Source organism: Taudactylus pleione, unplaced genomic scaffold, assembly GCF_031769625.1.
Source record: "Taudactylus pleione unplaced genomic scaffold, aTauple2 ptg000016l, whole genome shotgun sequence".
Lineage (NCBI taxonomy): Eukaryota > Metazoa > Chordata > Amphibia > Anura > Myobatrachidae > Taudactylus > Taudactylus pleione.
The window spans coordinates 4,162,721-4,185,051 of record NW_028284418.1 but is presented as its reverse complement, the minus strand read 5'-3'; the positions used below and the strand labels follow the sequence as shown (position 1 = coordinate 4,185,051).

The window sequence follows — 22,331 nt, the reverse complement described above, 5'->3', positions numbered from 1 at the left end:
ACTGTCTATATGCAGCCATGACCAAGATCAGCAGCTGGATAGCAGCGAGGGTCAGTGTCAGACCGTGCGACATCCGTTGCAGCATAGCCTTGTCATTTCTCACTGGTTACCATCCTTGAGTCAGGAGGTTTCCTGTGATTGCTTCCGCCCAAGTGATCTCGGGGAAACTTCCCAGACAGACAATAGCAAGACAGGTTGCATCAGACACAACCAGTAAAACGTGAGCTGTTACAAGGCATATGGTATTCCTGAAACCTTAGGGGAAGCTATGCCGGAAATACTTTTCTGGTACTACCAAGTGGTAAACATATTGCTTGCATTTACTGTACTATTATTATACGTGTTTCTCTACTGCGCGCCTGCTGTAGAAATCCTACGCTGTAAACACTGTAGCGTTTAAACTTACCAATGACTACAGTGACAAAGTCTAAAGTCCACATGCTTTATAGAAAAGATCGTAGAAATGGGCACCTACCAGTATATTAGAAATTATGGTAAAGTTTAATGTCACTTACCACTTTGAGGTAAAATCAACAAAATCAGCAGAAAATTTATCGGCGGGCAACTGTGGAGATGGCTCTTCCACCACTTGTTTCAGTTGCTGGAAAGGGGTACCCCATGAGTCGTATGGAAAGCGCAGAATGGCAAGCTCAATCTAAGGGGTAAGAGAATGAATGAGTCCACAAGTTGGGCCATCGCAGGTACACGCAACAGAGCGAATACATGCACAAAGGAGCATTTTGACACAATCCAAGCAATAAAACAAGGACTGCACACATTTCCTACTTTGTCAAATATATACATGAACATAAACCAAATGGAAAAAGTCAGAAATACCCAAAACATTTACAACGCATGACACAAAATCTGTTTCTAACAAAATTGAACAAGAGTATGAATCTACTGCCACCATGTGGTGTGAAGCTGCAAGGTGGCCTCGTAATTGTGAAGGAACACCAAAGAATAAGACACAAACACACACGCACACGTTAGAGATATATTTTTTTTTTTTTTGTGCTGGCACATAATGTATTTCTAATGCAAGTTGAGTGAGGATGTCACTAGTCAAAAAACATATCTACTAAAAAAGATTAATAGAGGTTATGTTCAGGCAGCAAACCAAGCGTACATTGTCAAAAGCAGCATGCATGAAAGAACAATGCATTCATTCACCCATACATTGAGATCTAACTGTACAACAACGTGATATAGTAACATGATGTGTACAACTTTGCTACTGTATCAGTGCGTGCGCATGGTTTGTTGCAAGTTCTCATCAGCAGTATGTATTTTAGGTGCAAAAGATCTCTTAACATTTTTTTCTTCCGCCCAGGTCTGCATTGCCTGCCTATGTGTGAACACGCTCTCACTAAACTTTGCAACAAAAGGAATGCTTCATTATACCCTAGTTCTTCTTCGGTCATAAGTGTAGAAATGCTTAGGTCTCTGCACCATCCATATTTGTATGTATGTACCCATTTTAAAATTCACTCAAGATATACTCTGCAAACGGGTGCAGCTCACATGGCGTATTGAGGAAAGGTGCATGTCAGACCAACTTGAAAAACACACCTTTTAAAAATACCAGTCGGTATGACCACTTACGGTATAATTTTAAGGATAAACACACATTTGGCGAAATAAGAAAGGGGTTAAAAATAAAACAGCTCACTAACACAGATTAGATAATAACCATCAGAAACATCTCAGTAGCGATAATTAACTCCCAGACTCCAATAAAAAAGTGCCAAAACATTGAAAAGCACATCTGACACATATAAGAGTCTTAGTCCCACTTATCCTGTCCGGCACATTCACATCATGGTTGCCTGTACTTCTCCTGTCCGTTCACAGCATCCCAAAACCACTGCCCTGCATGGTCTACAGACTGTACAGCTGCATGGGCACAGTCATATTGGTTCTCGGTCAGGTGAAATCTCCAGTCCTATCGGACCCATGCGTGCTCCACCAATGGGTGTTAGGAGCCTACTGTTTAAAACAGCTCCATTGACTCCCTGTGCCAGAACAACTCACTTCTAAGAAAAGGGGTAAGGGGTTACTCTCTGGATCCAGGTTTCAGTTGCTCCTGCTCTGTACCTGCATTCCCTGTCCCGCTCTGTTACACTAAGTGCCTGACCTCCTGCAAATATATTACACTTAGTGCATGTCTTACAGCAGGGTTCCTGCAAGTGTCTGATTTCCTGCACATTCTCTGCTGCATTCAGCTTCTGATCTCCAGCAAGTACTCTGCATTATCAGCTGCACCTGTTCTCAGTCAGTGTTCTGTTCTCACCAAGCACCTTACTCTCTAACAAGTACCACACGCATTCAGACCTCCTGTTGGCGGCTTACCATCCTTCATACTGTAGGTGTCTGATCTCTAGTTCTGGATATCTGGGGTTATCGCTAAGTTTAAAATTGCAATTCCAGTTCTGCATATCAGTGTGCTGTTCCCAGGTCTTTGTTTCTGTTTACAGGGTCCAGTCCCGAGCCAGAGTTCCTTATATCCGTATTCAGTTTTGAGTTCTTGACTCAGGATTTAGCTTACCCAATTCTGAGGACCAGATGTACTAAGCTCTGAAAAGGGATAAACTGGAGAGTGATAAACCAGATGCCAATCAGCTCCCAACTGTCATTTTTCAAACACAGCCTGCAACAAGACAGTTGGGAGCTGAGTGGCTGGTCGTTTATCACTCTCCAGTTTATCACTTTTCAGAGCTTAGTACATCTCCCCCTCAGAGACTCCATTGCTCATATGTTTCTGAATTCCCAGTAACAGATTCCAGCTCCATGTTCCTGGGTTCAAGTTCTGGGGTTGAATTGTGTATTATAATTGTCTATCATCTATTCCAGGTGCTAAGTCCAGTTCCTGGTCTGTGACCTGCCCAGTTGCCAGTGCTGCTCCAGTCCTGGTATTCCATGGATAAACAGAAATCTTATTAAGCTGTCCAGTTTAGTTAGTGAAAGCAGTCAGCTATCCATGCTAAATCACTGTTGGGTAAATATGCACATTCAGCCACATACTGGACGTGGCTACCATAATGTTATAAACCTTTGGGGCACCTAAAGCTCTCTATTTTGGTTTTTACAGAAATTTAATTAGACAGAGAAGGTAGCAGCTACCAGATGATGCAACCCACAATCACAACACTATAGGGCTGAGGAAGAGTTGCTTGCACGTCTGTTTTGTGGATGGATCTTGCATGTTTCACACTGTGCATGCTCTGTAGCCTGAAAGCACGCATCTATAGTGTATATTGTAGTGTGACTGGGCTGTAATGGGGCGTTCTCATGTAGGCAAAGTTCAGTGAGGTCATGTTTCAGCAACTGCAGGTTATGCAGAGCTGGACAGAAGCATATAATTTACAGCAAGTATGGGCTGGTTAGAGTGGTTATGACGACAAGTAGCAAATCAAGTGTACAACTCTGCATAAGGCATTTCATGAAGGGACTAATTTCATAATGCACACAAAGGAGTTAATAAACAGTTTGAATCATAGAAAGTGGCCAATATTATTCTAGGCACGAGTTAAGTTTTCGAATGAGAAAAACATTTGTACCATTGTAATTCCAAGGCTCCATATGTCAGATTTCACACTGTATCCTTTCTGATTCAGTTCTGGGTTTATTCTCTCAGGCTGCAGAAAACAAAAGACAAACTAAATACAGGGGTATTTAAAAGTAGAGATGTGCAGGCTCGGATAGGTTCGAGTTTGCACGCAGAGTTCGAATTTTTCTCTCCAAAAATCGGGTATCAGAAAGAGGCAAAACGTCATCTTCCATGGACTTTTGTCTTTCTGAGACCCGAATTTTGGAGGGAAAAATCCGTACTCGGAGTGCATACTCAAACCTATCCGAGCATGCCCATCCCTACTTTAAAGTCAGGTTGCACATTGCAAAGTATCTAAATGGTAATTAACTGAGTTCCAAAGGAAATTAGAATGAGAACAAACAGACAACTGCAGCACTGCACACTCACAGCCATGTAAGGTTTGCAACCGGCATCCATTGTTTTGGCTACAGAGTCGACTAAATATCCGCTGATCCCAAAATCGCACATTTTCACCTGACCCAACGTGTTGATAAGGACATTGGAGGGTTTCACATCTTGTAAGAAAAAGAAAAAAAAAAAAAAAAAAGAAATTTTAGTACACGGGTGTAACACAGAGTGACTAGAAACTAGATCTTTGGATCATATGATAAAAGACACTGACATTTTATACAGTAAGAACTAAAAATGTTTTTAGGAGAAACTACTGCTAATACAGATTCCATTTGATAACACTTTGTAAAGAACAACTCAACATAATACATTGTAAGTTGCTAGAAATGCAGTAGTGTTCATGCTACCTTTTAATTAAGACAGTATCGCTGATAATGGGAGGGGGCCCATTATTGGCACCGCTTGGGGAGGCTGCGTGGCCTCATGACAAGTCGCTTTTCCATCACTTAAGAGGGTGTACCTGCACTCACGGAGATGTTGGGCTGCCCCCAACCTCTCCCCGCATTGTGAGCAGATGCAGTGTGCATGACATCTATTAACCCGGTGGTGACATTTAGCCACAACTCCCTTCCCCGCGGGACACTGCCGGCCACTGGGGGAGGGATGGTGGGACAGGGTGAGGCACAGCAGCACAGAGGGAAGAGGAGCGCCACGGGCCCACCAACATCAGTCTGATCAGCAGGGCGTCTCTATAAGGGCAGTGAGTATTTTAGCTCTTTAAAAACAGCATGGCGTGGCACCCCGCTGAAACAACCCAGTGGGAACACTAGGCAGAAATGACCTCAGCACTTACCTCTATGGATAACCGAGAGTTTACTATGTAGATGTTCTAACGCTCTAACAATCTGGAAGGAAGAGCAAAAAACAAACATCAGCAGAAAGCTCTGCAATATAGACCTTTTATAAAAATATTCTGTTATTGAGCCATCATTAGGGGGTTATTAATGTACCAAAAAATTCAGGTACGCAGCACACGTTTGCGCGAAAGCAGCTTCTTCTGCACAAAGCATTACAGAACTCCACACCCCATCTCTCTCTTAAAACATTTTGTGCAAATTGTTGCTCAGAATCCCTAACTACACAGGTTTATGTGCCAGGATGAAATGCACCCAGGTGGCGCAAAATACATCTCAGTGACTGAAAATGCAACATTAGTGCAAGTTTGAAAGTATAGCTGCTACAATGCAAATACTGCTAGGACTCCAATATTTGAACAGTAATTGAATACTGCTACATGAATCTCATTTTTGCACTAGCAGTCAGAATTGGGTGTATTACTAGTGTAGGCAGTTCGCAATAAGCATGGAATATCTTGAAACCATCCTGTGCGTCTAACTACTGAATGTAATATTTTATTTAAATGCTACATTATTGTGAATTCGACGTCTGAACTTTATGGCCTTGTACAGGGAACTGGACATACAGTATGTCCATGTATTTAGTTAATACAAAAACAAAGTGTACAGTTTTTCATACTGTTCTTACAACTTACAGAAACTGCTATTTTGCCCAGTATGTCTTCTGGGATTGTCAATCCTTTGTCTATCACATGCTTGTAGAATTTGTCCAGTGACGTATCCATAAGTTCCATGCAAATCCAAACATCGCCCTGCAAGGGAAGAATATTATTAAATCTCTGATGCATTGGCTAAAGAAAAATAGAACAAAATCATTATATAAATGTAAGTAGATACATAGACTGAGAGGTCATGTAAAGGGTGGCATCTCTACCAAACATAATGGAAACCAATGTTATGATTTCTGTATTCCAAATAAATGGTTACAAATTTAACATTTTTAAAATGAGAAATAATAGCTTAAAAAGGAATGTGCAAAAAAATATATCGAATTTTGGTGACACAAGTTGCCCATAGAACAAGATTTGGTTGGCTTCTATATCCAACAACCACACAGCATTCTGAGCTATTGAAATCCAAATGGAATTTACACTATTGGATATAATTTAAGAGGATGGAAATGCAAGTTGGTCACTGGCCTCATGAGCATGAGTGAGGTATTGGCTGCTAAACCGAAAAACATAGGAGCCAGTTCACTTAAACATGGGGCCATGGTACCTAATTTATGGGGTAGCTTGTTCTAAGTGAAGGAATACATTTGTCCTTCTCCATGTACTGCTGTGTCACGCTATGCTTGGGGAAGGCTTGGTGCTTGCAGACCGCTCTGTAATTTGATCTCTGCTCTGACAGTGAACCATGTGAGCCATTTGATGACCCAGAATGACAGGGCCGTGGTCCAGCACACTGGGGAATTATCAGTTCCCATTTATTTAAAATGATAGCTCTATTTTGAGGAGAATCTGGATGATGAGGAGGGCAATTAGATGGAGTAAGAAAGTATAATGCCAAGTAGGTGATGAATGGTTTTGAGAAGTGAGAGGGAACATAAGAGAAAAGAGGAGGTGGTGATGGAGGAGTGAGATGAAGAAGAGGATTGAGTTGTAGTGTAACGTCTGAAAGAAGAGTCATTTGTGTGTAAAAGGGATGGGGGCAATGTGCATGTCTGCCATTTATACGTGAATAGCAAATAAAAAATGTTTTAAAAAAAGGGGTAATCAAGGTAGCTACGAAACCCCTGGCACAATAAGGAACAGATGAGAGTGACCACTGCAACTGGATGGGTATTGTATGCATACGCCGATTATCACTTGTGGACTTTTTCATTAGTAATATTATATGGCTCTCTCACAATTTGATACAATTCTTGTAGATTTTATATGTATCCATATGAATAAGAGGGTTACTTGTTATAGGATTTGGATATTTTGGAAGGTTTTTTTTTGTTTGTTTTTTTACAACCACAGTTTTGGCTGGAGGAGCTACTACAGCTACATTTATTTTATTAAGAATTGTATTTAGAAATCGGTTATAGGCGCCACTTAGAAGTATTTTGACATTGGACCGTAGCTAGGGTAGTGCGACCAGGGCAGGGCACCGCAGGGCATGGGGCACTGTTTGGGCCTGTCAGTTTTCCTGTTTATTAGCATTCTCACTTGTAGCTTCCTCTTCTTTTATCCCCAGCATCTCCTGGCCTCCCCTATGTCTTACCTGGCCCTTCCCAATGAGACCATGGCCCTTTTTCATGTGCACTCTCTTATGTTTCTATTTAAAAAAATGCGAGGGGCGCCAATGCGCTCTCTGGCACAGGAAGATAGTCATTCTTGGAATCTCATCCCTGCTCTGTCCGGGTGGTAACCCCACTAGTTACCCCTTTCCGCTCGTTATCATGTAACCTTATAATTCTTTTGTTTCTCATGCTCAACCTCTTTACTTCCAACTCTCTCCAACTCTGCCCTTGTGATTTTGTAGGTATCTGCCCCGCTTCCTTTGTGCACATACCCTACTGTAGTTTGCTGCCAAAGGACACTAGCTGTTGCTAGGTGGCAATCCTGCAAACATCCTGGTTCTCCACTGAGAGGCAGGGGAGTGACATTTTTCCATCATTAACCTGCAGACACTAAGGCTGGGTGCACACTAAATGACCAGCAAGCTTGCCGATACACACTAGGAAGATTTAATAAATGATGGAACCTACACACAGCACGATGCACCAATATATCTACAGATAGGTCTGTGAATGAGTGGTCCTGCTCACGGAATCAGATTTTCAGACGCTTACTGGAAGCAATACTAATAACTAGAACGTCTTAAGGTATAACTTGTGTGTGTTGGAAAACGAGCAGAATAATATCCACACGTCTGAACAGTTTATTTAGTCAAACAGTACTGGTAGACCTTGTATAAGGTAAACCCTGAGAATAAACAACAAATATATATATTTAATATGTTATTATTTTTTCTCAGGGTTTGCCTCCCACAAGGCTTACCAGTACTATTTGTTTGTGTAAATAATATATATATATATATATATATATATATATATATATATATATTGTTTTGTTGTCCAGTAATGGATAACAAACCAGTATTGTAAATAAACCTTTGTTGTGCAAGTAAAGGCACATAAAATTGAGGCTTCTCAATTTATAAGGTCTGTTTAACCAAACACTGTTCATTTCTAGTCCCTCAGAGGGCCCATGTGAATGTAAAAAATATATAAATAGACAAGGGGCCTTATTTATCAACGAGTTATAACAGTGCTCTAGCCAATCAGCTCCCAACTGTCATGTTTGAAAAATGACAGGTGGTAGCTGATTGGCAGGAGCACCATTTATCATAAGCAATGAGTTTGATCAATCGCTGTGAATGATACAACTCATTGATAATTGAGGCCCTAAATGTCTTATAAGAATAACAGGAAGCAACAATTGCTTTGTAATTTTGGGAGGGTGAGATGGGCGCTGTTGCTAGTTGGAAATCCTATTACCTAGAACAAAAAAGTTTGCAGATCATAGATTCCTGCAAACCCACATTTTGTTCTTCGGGAAAGTGCCACCTAGCAACAGCTGATGGCCAGACTACCACACACCTGTTGGTTGCTATGAGAAATGTACTAAAGCTGGCACACTGAACAAATATCACTGCCATTAAAAGATGTATCTGACCGGGGGTCCCAATGGCCAGGGGTCACGTTGCGCCCCCCCTACCCGGTAGCCTCTGCAGCAAGTGTACGTGTGGTCGGCCAACCGTCCGTACACACAGCACGATGCACCAATATATCTGCAGATATATTGGGTATCGGCTGTGCAGCACAGCAGATGCAACATGTCTGTGAAAAAGATGTAGTTCACAGACCTATCGCAGGTACACACTGGCCAACGCATACACGATAGATCTATATCGGCCGCTCAATTGATCGGCCAATATATCTGCCAGTGTATAGCCAGCACCTTGGATAGTGATAAGGGAGGGGGAGGGGGAGACAGAATCAACTCCTGCCATTTTACAAACACAGCCTGTAATATGGCAGTTAGGAGCTGATTCGCTGGTACTTTATATATCTCCACTTTATCACTCTCCAAGGCTTAGTACATCTCCACACTAATCTTTTCTTCATCATAAGTCTCCAATAATGATTTACATATGAGCGCATTGATGACAAATGAACCTTGTGCATAAATGTTTTTTTTACGGAAGACCTTCTGAGATGCCTTAAATTTTGGTAACTCCTATCAAAAAGGGGCCTTCAAAAGGAGTAGTGTCAAAACCTTCATTGCAGTCACAATCCATTGAAGCTGAGGGTATATGAGACTGAGATAAGATTCCCTCCGAGCTAATTGGAGAATACAGGAGGTAAGCCTCCCGAATACCGGTCTCCATAGTATTTTGTAAATATAAGTGCAGATGACTAGCTTGCATGATAGTTTGAAGAGGTAAGAGTGAGGAAGCTTTAGATGCAGTGTTACCTAGTAAAGAGAGGCCCTTAAATTGAGATATATCAATACCAATCGCTATCAAGTACCAAACAATGTGTCCTGTAAGGGCAGAAGGTTTAGTTGTACAGTAAGGTTTTCTACAGATAGTAACAAATTGCTGTGTATTCTAACAAGCAGGTAAGAGTAAAGTAAGTAGATAAACAGGAGACAATGTAAAGGTTTGGCTCTTTATCATATTTTACTATGTCTAAGTCTACTAAAGAATTCTACATAGCAGATGTTTTGGTATGACCCTTGAGAATAATTTGGTAAATTTCTGGGGGTTAAGAAACAATTTGTAAGAAAAACTTAAGGTAAGTTCATCTACTTTTGTTGCAAATGCTAAAATTTAAGAGAAGCAGCCAGTATCTTAGAAATATAGTGGGCAGGATGCAGGAAGATGAGAAAGCGGTCAAACCCCCAAAATGCCTGTTTGACCGCATTTCTCATAGGCGCAAAGGGGTTGCAGTGGGTATCGCCATCCAAATTGGATCCCTTCCAACACCCCTCGAGGCGTGTGCATCCTTCTGCGCATGCGCAGATGGACGCTAGAGGGGCTTTTGGGTCATAGACCTGGAAGTCCCTCCATCGGAGGACAGAATTAACCAACAGAGCAGTCCTTTGCGGTGGTCATCATATATAGCGGCGTTACCAAAGCCGGCATTCATGCGAAGACAGGAGAAATACATTGCATCCTGTCTGCGATGCTTCATGCATCCCGACCAGTATCTGATAAGCAAGTCAAGGTAATCAAAGAGAGAGAAGGGAACCTGCCAGTTAGCTAATATTTCCAGGCAGGTCTATTGCTTTTAGAATGGTGTTCCTTTCTATGGTCTCCTGCCAAATGGCCAAAGCTTCCATTCAAAAGGAACATTAAAAAAATTCCCCATTCTGTTTATATAGGACATAAGTGTCATATTGTCGAGAGAAGAACTAGAGCATTGTGTGCCTTGGGAGGTAAAAGAGATTGAAAGTTATTTTCTCAGCTCTCAGTTCTAAACTACACTATGTAGACAAAAGTGACAGCAAATAGATGGAGATTTTATTGACGTCAGTACTTTGCAGTAATCACTGCACATGGTGGACCTATAGACACCCCCTTCTTGGCAAACTGTCCACAAGTTCCTGGACAACAGCAGACAGTATGTTTTGCCATTCTGCCTTATGTACAGTGACCAGCTGTGTCACTGAAGAAGGTCTAGTCGGCCTAGAACGCACCCATCCCCCCAACTTGTCCCAGAAGTTGTTAAAGGTCCAACATATCGGCTAGCTAAACATCGCTCAGTATGTACCCAGCTTAAAAAGACAATGTTACGGAAATTCTTCATGCAGAATCTTTTGAGTTTTTGGATCGGCAAGTCGGGGATTTTTAACATGCAGAATTTCCGCAATTTCCTGACGGATAACTGATTGATGCCTGCCGAGATCAGTGGTTTTGATTGCTGATCGGATCAGCTTTGGGGAATTGCAGTGCAGATGTATGGACCCTGCTCTAGTGAGCCATCCTGCTATTCTAGAAATGGTAAAATAGTTAAATACTCGACCCACCCGATCTCTTTTAGAAGGGAGGGATAAAGTATATCCAAGTAGCATACAAATTATCCTTCCCATTTCAGCCTAATCAAGGCCATAAAGCAGAGGACCCGCTGCAACTAATTTTAACTGAGTTGGAAATCAGAAGTTTATCAGCAAATAATGTATTAAGAGCTGCATCGATTTCTGGGAGAGTTGGCACATCGGGCAGTCGTATGAAACGTCTGAGCACCATATGATCTTTTATAAGTGTAGACTTGAATGTCTGTTTACACAGTTCAGAATGCTCACGGAAAGCCCAGTGCAAGAATATGTAGGCGGAGGTGTCCTGGCAGCTGGTGGAGATGGTTATTTAAGTTAATTTCAATAATATGAGGAAAAAAAAAAAACAGTGGGTCAGTCAGAGGGCCGGATTCAATTAACCAGGATAAAACGATAATTTAACGTCAAAGTTTTCGCACTATTCGCCAAGTATGGTGCGATATTGTCACGTCTTTTGTCTATGCGCGCTCCCGTTTTTCGCCCTACCCTATTACAAAAGACGCAAAAACGCATACGTGCGAAAACTGCACGTGGTGAAACCAGTGAAAAGTACAGCACATTTTGGGGAAATCAGTCTGCACCCCATATAGAGCCTAGCTGACATAGGAAATCAATATAGAAGTGTATTAACAGCCCTAATATATGTATTTTGGGTTCTTAAATTGCATCAAATGGCTGTTATATGTATATTTGCACAAGTGTTGAAAAATTATGAAAAGCAATATTTTTGGGGGAAAAAAAATATTGCTTTTGTAGTTAAATTGGGGGTACATTAAAATAGGTGCTAGTATATTTGTGTGTCTATAAAGAGTAGTTTTTAAAAAAATAAAAAAAAAATACACCTGCTGCAGCCACCTGCAATCCTAAAACACCTTTCCATCCATACAGCCCCCCAAAACACCTGACAGTACTTTAAACCCATTTTCCAACACTTTTGTCATTATTAGGGAGAATTAAGCTTTTTGTCTAATTAGTCATTGGGAGGGGTGTCCAAAGGGATCTGAACCGTCCCCACATATGTAGCCAAAAACAGGGATTTTGCAAATTTTTTCACCTGCTCTGAGATGGTGAAAATTTTTCCCTGCTTTTTGTCTATGGAGTTTTCGCAAGTGCGATAACCCGGGAATAAAATTGCACGATACGTAATTAGGTGCAAAAAATAAATAAAATAAAAAATCGCACATGTGAAACCTTAATCACAAAATCGCGGCTTTTGACATCTAATGGTTTTGCCCCCCATAGACTGCATCCTTCATCGCTGAGATAAAATCTGATACAGTGAGCAGTAGCCCCACCCAGCTGCTAGTGTGCATGTCACCTGTGCACAACCTAGCCTTCTAGGCAGGTCCAGCTTCACTGTTATGCTGGGTACACACTGGCCAGCAAATCTGCCGTTGAATTGAACGGCCAATATCATGTGCACATCGGCCAGTGTGTACAGACGATATGTCTGAATGATGTCGTTCACAGTCATATCGCGTCAGCTGTGCAGCACAGCCGATGCCAGATATATCTGCTCATCGTGCTGTGTGTACACGGCAGCCACACGACTGCCCATAAACTTGCTGCAGAGGCCACCGGGGAGGAGGTCGCGATGTGACCCCGGCCAGCGAGAAAGAAGTGGTGGTTCTTCAGTGTGTATGAACAACCATCTCCTGCAGATATGGATCTTTCTGGTGTGTACCAGTGTCAGCAGGTCAGTGATGGAAACAGGTCACTCCCCTGCCTCTCAGCGGAGACTGATGCTTGCTGCCCAAGCCCCACTAGCTGTTGCTAGGTTGCAATCTCCCAAAGAATATATATGCAAAGCCATCACTCACAGCCGCTCACCAGTGATCATTGCTCACCTTATAAAAAGGTTTACCCCCTCAATTGTCATATCTCCACTACTTCCTAAAGCAATATTTGATCCACCCTATACTACCCTACTTCTTAACCATATGGTTTATACCTAAACTGCTACCTTTCAACCCACACTCTGCTTAAAGCAGTATTCATTTCGTTCACTGAAAACCTTAAAAGGTAAAAATGTCCAGGGATCATCTAGCTGCCAAAGTTAAAGTGTCTTTCTCCTTACTAACTCCCCTACACCTATCGGCTCCCTTTAACACAGTTGATCGCAACATTCAATCTCAGATATCTCTTCAGAGGGACATTGTCCCAATTAGTTTTCATCCCCTCATGAAGTTCCCTTTAGCTTCTGCTTAGAAAGCATATACATCACATTCAGATAGCCCCCCAAAAAACGTGTTGCCTACTGATTTTTAAATAATATCCCCAACACACACACACACCATAAATGGAAGCTAAAGGTGGCTGACTGCACTGCCTTAAGGTAGAAATAATTTTAATTACTGACAGAAAGTGGGAGAGGGTCAAAGAGGCTTCCTCACAATCACAACTCCAATCGAGCAAATTTTATTTTCTTTTATTTTCATTTACTTAAATCTTTATTATGTGTTGTTTCTTTTGTTCAGTTGAGAAATCGACAATTTAATATGTATGTATTTAAATATATGTGCAAACCTATTTGTTGTAAGATGAATTTTCAAAATGATGGCGTATCGTTTAATTGTCACCATTATCGACTATCATTAAGCCTTATGTAATAACTGTTTCACTGGGTCCAACTGTTTTTGGTCCCATACATGTAATTTTGCATTGTAAGTTATGTTCACGATTTTTGTACATTGCTTCAATAATTATATATACACACACACACACACACTAGATATATATATATATATATATATATATATATATATATATATATATATATATATATAATCAAAGAATTCTGATAAACTCGTAAATTTCACATATAGATTTCTGAATTTTCATAGCAGATCTTTACAGGTAATAACATATCTTAGGGCTAGTAGTCCTTTTACAACTATAGATCAAATTCCACAAAGCTATCAGAAGTCACATTTGATTCTGCCCTGTCCTTCTCGTCACATTTCAGCACTTTCAAAAATGCATCAGTATAAACGAAGAAACTTCTGCACTTGTTCTTATCCGACTAACAGTTTAATTAATGGTTTCGTTATTTTTCATCTTCATTATTCCAACCTTTGACTCTTTGGTCGTCTAATTTAAAAAAAAAAAAAAAAAAAGAGCTTCACCTTAAATCATTTTGAAAGCCGATGCAAGATTAATCTTCCGACGGTGATTGGTTCACTAATGCTGCAACCATCCGCCAGGCATAGCACTGGCTGCCCGCTACTGTCAGGATATTATGCAACATGGATTGAAGTCCTTACACCTTTCATCAGATCAGACCATCTCTAATCTTCTAAGCAGCGTCTAAAAAGCTGCCTTCTCATGGAAACTCATCACATTCCTACACTACTCTGCTACATGCTACTCTAACTTTACCTGTGCACAATACCAGTACACCTCTCTAAAAACACCTTTGGTGCCATCCTCAAACAAGTGTCCATGCCTAGACAGAGAACAGCCATGTGGTCCACTCAGCACTGATAATGCTGTACACACACACACGCGCACACACACACACACGCACACACACACACACACACACACATATACATACGTGCTCAGTCCCAGAATGATTGCAATGGCAGATGATAATCCTACTAAAATGGATAGACTAATTATTAGTCATGTTGGCCGATGTGGCCTGGAAATGATCAATATAAGCTTGTGTGTGCGGTCACATCTTGTCTCAGGTTAAATTTCTGTACTGTAACAAATTTTTATTTTAATGTTTAAGCCACTGAAAAATAGGTTAGTACTTTATAAACCTAATAAATCTTACATTCCATGCTTACATTCCATGCATACCTTATAACATCATTTTTACAACATGCATGTACTAGGGTCATAGCCATACTTATAAAAGCTATGTAATGCCTGTCACTCTCCAATATGTGTCACACACATGCCAGAGAGGTCAATCAATGACTTAATTTATTCTGAGGAACAAGTGCAAAACAAAGTAAGTTTGAATGCTTACATGTGCTAAAATACTGAAATAATATAAATGGATACCTCTCTAAATAGTGCTCCATAAAATGTGACAGTAAAGAGACAATCTACTGTGCGCATAGAGATATCTAGGTCCATCAGCAGTCTCTTCTGCTCCTGGCTGTTCACAGTTGCTCTGATACGCTGTAGAGAGAAGAGGAGATCAGAGATATAAAGGCGCACAGCCAGATCCATAGTCATGTCAGGAACCGCAACTACAACTGCTTTTCAGAGCAAATTCCAACCAAAATGTAATATGCAGTTTTGGGTGAAATAAGTTGACAAAATTAAATACAAAATTTTTAATTACTAGTACTTTGTGAATCCCCTGATACGCGTAAAAGTTTGAGTATGACAAAAGCTAGCTATAGATGGGCCCCATTTGGGTTATTAATAAGCCTCCCCTTGTTAACTCTCCATTCATAGAAATAAGTTCATAGGGGAAGACTTTAACAATCCAGAACAAGGATCTCATGTTTGGATCATTACAACAGGAAGGGGTAACCTTACAAAAATACTGTAACCCTGTAGACTAGTTGCCAAAGTGAATGTCCTAGTTACCATAGCAACCAGAATTTGTATAGATGTACAGTATATACTCTCAACAAATAATGGAGAACATTGCTTTTGAAAACTCAAAGAGGACTGTATTAATAATGTGTAAGTCAAACAGGTATGAAATTAAACAAGAATGCAGTACACATACATACAGTGGTGCTTCAAGGTTTTGTGAACCCTTCAGAATTTTTTATAGATCTGCTGAAATTTGGCCTAAAACTATCTCAGATTTTCACACAAGTCCTAAAAGTGGATAAAGAGAACCAAACAAAATTAGAAATGCTCTATTTTTTCTTTTTTTAAGGAAAATTATCCAATATCTGTCAGTGGCAAACGTACGACAACCTTTAGGCTTCGTAGATATTTTGAAGGTGAAATTAGAGTCAGGTATTTTCAGTCTATGGGATGACAATCAGGTGTGAGTGGACAACCTGTCTTTTTAAAAGAACAGGGAGTTGTCAAAGTCTGATGTTCACAACACACGTTTGTGTAAGTGTATCATGCCACAAACCAAGGAGATTTCTGTGGACCTCAGAATAAGAGTTGTTGATACTCATCAGGCTGGAAAGGTTACAAAACCATCTCTAAAGAGTTTGGACTCCACCAAACAATCAGACAGATTGTGTACAAATGGAGGAAATTCCCACCATTATTACCCTCTCCAGGAGAGTTCGACCAACAAAGATCTCGCCAAGAGCAAGGCATCCAATAGTGCGCAAGGTCACAAAGGAACCCAAGGTGACCTCTAAGCAACTGAAGGCCTCTCACACATTAGCTAATTTTAATGTTCATGAGTCCACCATCAAGAGGACACTGAACAACAAAAGATGTGCATGGCAGGACTGCAAGGAGAATGCCACTGCTCTCCAAAAAGAACATTGCTGCCCGTCTGCAGTTTGCTAAAGATCACCTGGACAAGCCAGACACCTGCTGGAACAATGTTTCGTGGACAGATGAGACCAAAATATTTTTTTTTTATTTAAATGAGAAGAGTTATGTTTGGAGAAAGGAGAATGCTGCAATCCAGCATCAAAACCTCATACCATCTGTGAAACACTGTGGTGGTGGTGGTATCATGGTTTTGGCCTGTTTTGCTGCATCTGACCCAGGACGACTAGCCATCATTGCTGGGACAATGATTTCTGAATTCTACCAGAACATTCTAAAAGGAAAATGTCAGGATATCTATCCATGAGCTGCATCTCAAGAGAACGTGGGTCATGCAGCAAGACAATGGCCCAAAAGTACATAAGTAATTCAACCAAAGAATAATTAAAGAAGAATACATTTTAAGTTTTGGAACGGCCAAGTCAAAGTCCTGACCTTAATCCAAGTTAAATGTTGTGGAAGGACCTGAAGCGAGCAGTTCATGGGAGGAAACTCACCAACATAACAGAGTTGAAGTGGTTTTCTACTGAGGAAAGGGGTAAAATTCCTCCAAGCTGATATTCAGGACTACTCAACAAATACCGGAAACATTTAGAAGCAGTTATTTCTGCACAAGGGGGACATACCAGATACTGAAAGCAAAGGTTCACATACTTTTGCCAATCACAGATATGTGATATTGGATAATTTTCCTCAATAAAAAAAAAAAAAAAAAAAAGCATGTCAAATTTTTTTGTCTCATTTGGCTAAATTTCTGCAGAAATATAGAAAATTCTGAAGGGTTCACAACCTTTCAAGCACCACTGTACATACATACAGTCATTGCTTACTTTTACTGCCATTATCTGTTCACTTGGTACATGTCGCATCTTTTCCACCACTCCATAAGCTCCTCGGCCAAGTTCTTCGATTGGCAGTAGGTCATCTGCTTTTACCTCAAAGTTCTGAGCATGAAGAGAACAAAACACAGAAATAATGGTTTACAAGTTTAAAACAAATACAATCATAAAGGTGCATAAACCAAATGCCTAGCATATTTTTCTGCACTTATTAATAAACAATATGTATAATGTACATCTAATTAAAACAAACCACTGCAGTGATTACGACATGTTACAGTATGCCTAATTTTGAAGCCATTTCATGTAGCCAGGTGCATCTAAATGGTGACATTGGGATGAGTTAATGAGGATAGGGATACCAAGAAGATACCTCAAAACAACATGATAAATCAAAGCTACAATCCACTTATAAAGGGGGTGCATTTTTCTGACAAAACTGACTAGTCATCTGTAAGATCATTCGTAGAATTGCTAGTTTTCCTTAAGAGTTTTCTTTCAAGGTGCTACTAAATCTTTTAGGCCCCCACTTAACAACGAAGCATAACCCCTTCAGCGCTTGCTAAAGAGGTTATGCCATCTTTTCTGGATTTAACAAACAGACGTAATCTAAGATTACAGCCGTTTGTCAAGCATCACTCTCGCCATCTTTTAGATGGCGAGCGCGATGCGGCCCCCATCGCTGGCAATGGAGAGCAGGCGGTGCCTTTCCAGCTTCAGCAAAGCCTTCAAGGCACTGCCGGGTCCCAGTGTCATGCACATGCGCAGATGGACCGTCGCGCATGCGTATTACACCGGCGCTGGCAGCATTAGGCTGCCAGCAGCCCAGCTGAGGACCTCGCCGAGGTGAAGGACTTCACGGGACCTTGCCGCAGGGTAAGTATTGGTAAATACCAGTGTATTTTTCGTTAGTATCACAGTAATAATAAATGAAAAATTCTGCCGGTATTTGCTTTCGTTGTTAAATAGGGGCTTAGGGCTCCATTTACTAACGAAACATAACCCCTTTAGCGCTCGATAAAGGGGTTATGCCACCTTACTGGATTTAATAAACAGCATTAATCAAAGATTACCGCTGTTTTCACAGCATCGCTCTCGCCATCTTTTAGATGGCGAGAACGATGCAGTCCCCATTGCCGGCAATGGAGACCCGGGGGTGCCTTTCCTGACACTGCCGGGTCCCAGTGTCATGCACATGCGCAGATGGACCTTTACGAATGCGCATAACACTGGAGCCCCGTTGCTGGTAGCGTTAGGCTGCCAGCAGCCCAGCGGAGGACCTCACCAGAGGGGTAAGTGGCATTTTCGTTTGTGATACTAAACGAAAATTGCCGCTGGTATTTTCGTTCGTTTATATAAATGGGGCCCTTAGTTTGATAAATGGAACTACTATGGCATTGGCAACCATAGTCACATGACATTATGTAGTCTTTGAAAGTCCATAACACAACCCCACCCTTTTGCCATCATATGACCAGCAAGGAGCTTGGTGACTGACTGACTAAGGCCAAGAACATGTTATATTCACCTTAGAAGCAGAAACAAGAGACTTCCAGGAAACAAACACTGGTTATTTGTAGTGTTAGTCATATAAATGTCTTCACAGATCAATTCAGATAGAGAAATGGACCAGTGGAGAAGCTGCACATTCCAACCACTCAGCTTTGAGGTATAATTTATCAAGTACATGCTGATAGGTAGAAGCTGATTGGTTGCTATAGACAACTTCCTTACTTGTCCACTTCTCCACTCTTTTCACTGCTTGATACATCAACCCCATTGTTTCAGTAGGATCATTAATATACCTGAAATATTGGATTAGTTTATGCTGATCTATATACTGTAGCTTCAGTATGCCATTTATTATATCGTACAGAAGAAACAAAACACTACTTAACCTGGGCATACATTGCAATAATCGGGGGGATTGGGCTGATAAGCGATGATTGGGTACGAAAAATCCTTCCAGAAGCCAAACTGATCTGATCATTGGTCAGCTGCAACTGGCAGCTTACTTATCGCTCCAGACATTTACCCTGTTCCATCACAGAGGAGGAAAGGGAAAGGTCTCCTCCCTAGGAAAGGAAAGCAGATACCATGGGCCGTACACTGTGAAATATCACAGTGTATGGCCATGTTATCAGCTGCGTTTCAGGCGGTCAGATAAGATGCCCATTGGTCGGACAGGCATTTATCGGACAGTGTATTCCCAGTATAATTACGGTCGTGCCTCTCTATATTGTGTCAGACTTAAGCCAGAGCTTGTAGGAGTTGCAGTCAGTATTCAACGTAAAAAAACACTTAGGGGCTTATGTAATAGACTGCGAGCTGCTTTGGGAATTCCTAAGAGTCTTCTAGTATTTTTAAAGTTGCAATCATTTTAAAGGCAAAATCAAGATGGCCTTGCCTTTAAAATAATTGCCACTTTAAAAATACTGGAAGCCTCGTAGGAGTTCCCGCAGAGGCAGCAGCTCGCAACCTGTTACATAAGCCCCTTACTCTGAACAATGAGATTTAAAAACTCAACACTATAACATCAAATCCCCATTAGCGTACCGTCCGCCTTTACTTGTAATGGAGGCTTTTAAATCACTAAGTCTAATTCTGTATTCAAATACGGATGCAGCAAACGTGAGCTACTACTAATATGTTGGACTGTAAAGCTGCCCACACATATAGTAATATTTTACCCAATTTGGCCGATTTCGACGAATCGTGACGGCAAATCGTGTAAAATATGGCCAAATCGTGAGTGTCCACTCACGATCACAATGTGCATCCCCGTTGTCGTACATCGCATCTTCAGATCTGCCGTGCTGTAGTGCAGATTTGCCAATCTGGAACACAATGCACGATAGATCCTAAGTCAGATTGGAAATTTTTTACTCCAAATTGTGAGTAGAGCTGCCTGGGGGGAGTTCAGGGGAAATCGCACACATCATGGGATCGTGTGCAAATTGCTGTGTGTGTGGGCACCTTAAGTTAAATATATAAATATTTAGTCCTGCTGGGAAAACTATTGCGCAGTACAGTGTCATACAAAACAGTACAGTAAAGTGTGGGATGCAATGCTACAATTATGTTTGCTGACCAAACAGCAAACAGTACCATTGTGATTATATGGCCTGGATGGCTGCCAAAAGGGTCATTCCCATTTGGATGCCACCACCGTTCCTAGCCGGCCAGCTGAGAATGTGCTGCGTAATTAAAAAGATCTTGGCATAAGGTGCCAACAGCATGCAGCTCTTGGAATGGCCTTAATTAACTGCTTATAGCAGCGTAAGGAGAAAGTATATTTGCTGTGCAACATTTAATAGCTGTCCCAGGACCAAGTTACTGAACTGGAGGCTGCATTAGATAGCAGTCTCTCAACAGCGCATAAAAGTTTAATGCAGCCATTTGCAGTACTGGTTCTTACAGCACGGCGAAGCATCCCCCTTTTCATTGCTTAATTATTTTGGCTACCGACTTCCGTCACAACACTCAGCTCATTGGGTTTACTGAATTTTATTTGGCAACTCCTGGAAAAATGCTCCATGAAGAACACAATGTTCTATTCTTAACTCATGGGCATATCTGAAGTGACAGGTACACAAAATCAGGCTTAAACAAACACGGCTCATTTTCCACCAGGCATCGACATTTAGCTTCTGTGAACTCAGCAGGGCTCCTTTAGATGAGAGAACTTTTATTTTGGATTAAGCTTACATGCTTTATAAACCCCTCTTGGCTACAGGTGCTTTATGCAGTCTTAAAAAAACACTTAGTCACATTTAATGAAACAGAAAGTGAATGATGAAGCACAGTCTGATTATGTATGTGTGAGAGCAGTGGTGGTCTGCAGGCCATTCCCCACACCTGTAAAGTGTTAAATATCCAAAGACATTTTCACATCTACCTATTTTGTCAATCAATGTAAAGAAGAAGGATTTATACGAGTGAAAAAACACTTTTCACTCAACATAAAATAGGATACAAAATGTATACATATACAGTTATTTTATGCTATTATGTGAAAGTTGAAACCGAGAATTTTTATTTTCTCAGTAATGTATGTCAAATTAACACTAAGGGACGGACTCATTATTCTGCAGGGTTCTGGAAGTTATTACAACTTCTCTTATTTTTGCTTTTAATCAAGAATAAACATTTTACCCACGCTAATACCTGGAAAAACCTGCAGCTGCGCATCGCACAAGTCTCCAGCAAAAGCTCACCTCAAATTGAATCTGCACCTAAGACCGTGAGCTCGATTCAATTGCCCGCGATGTAAATAGCGCCGGGAGATAGCTCCCGGAGCTATGCAACTGTGCGCGGTGTTTAGTCGGAGAATGCCCGTTCTCGCGACTAAACACCCTGTTTAAGGCGCGAGAACGGGCATTCCCCGACCTAACTTCCCGGCGCGATGGGCAGAAAACAGCCTCGCGCCGGGACTTTTGTCGGATTTCTGCTCGCATCCCCGGAGGGGTGTGAGAAGAAATCCTTAGTCGGGGTTAGCTGCGCGGTGTATTGAATAGCTCTGGGAGCTGATTTCCGGAGCTATTCACTTCGCGCAGAATAGAATCGAGCCCCATAATTCTTGGTCTGCAGCTTCCCCTCATAGACCTGAACTCTACAGGTCGAAACAAATTCAAGGAGAGCCTGGTCTAGGAAACACATGTTTATGCTAGCTTTGTGGAGGCATGGTAGACATAGGAGACATTTAGTTATCCTTTAAACAAGATGGCTTTGGCTAGGAGAAGGAGCAGCTTAGTAATATATGTTACTAGGTCATAATGCAGCTTTACTGGAGCACCCATTTTAAATTGAGGGGTCTATTTACTAAGACTCCACATATCGTGGAGTTAATGCCACTCCTGCTTCGCCTGCTAGTGCTACATAGCAGGAGCTGGCTAACGCAGCTGTTACTAAAAATAGACCAGCCGAGGAGGGCGAGCGTTAAGTCACCCCCTCGGCGGTAACAGCTGAGACTCTTTTCCCCTGACAGCCCTGTGTGACTCAGCAGCAGCAATTTTTTTTTTTTCCAACAAACTTTATTTACAAACGGCCAAACTGACAGTTCAAGTCCTGCTTCTCCAGTGAGGAGAACCAGATACCAGCAGCTACAGGAGGCGGTATCAGCGCTGGAGAAGACACCCGACGGTAA

The 22,331-nt window shown here is 41.4% G+C and overlaps 1 protein-coding gene across 2 annotated transcripts in view; it reads right to left on the bottom strand.

The window, feature by feature from the left end:
* MAP2K6 (mitogen-activated protein kinase kinase 6) overlaps positions 1-22,331 on the bottom strand; it is an 81,668-nt gene that overhangs the window by 12,194 nt on the left and 47,143 nt on the right. For both annotated transcript variants that reach the window (XM_088472979.1, XM_088472970.1), the window contains exons 4-10: positions 17,177-17,290; positions 14,925-15,044; positions 5,496-5,612; positions 4,797-4,848; positions 3,980-4,107; positions 3,561-3,638; positions 516-655 (exon numbers count right to left, since the gene is read on the bottom strand). In XM_088472979.1, the coding sequence (XP_088329105.1) occupies positions 516-655; positions 3,561-3,638; positions 3,980-4,107; positions 4,797-4,848; positions 5,496-5,612; positions 14,925-15,044; positions 17,177-17,290 (749 nt within the window). The remainder of the gene's footprint in view (positions 1-515; positions 656-3,560; positions 3,639-3,979; positions 4,108-4,796; positions 4,849-5,495; positions 5,613-14,924; positions 15,045-17,176; positions 17,291-22,331) is intronic.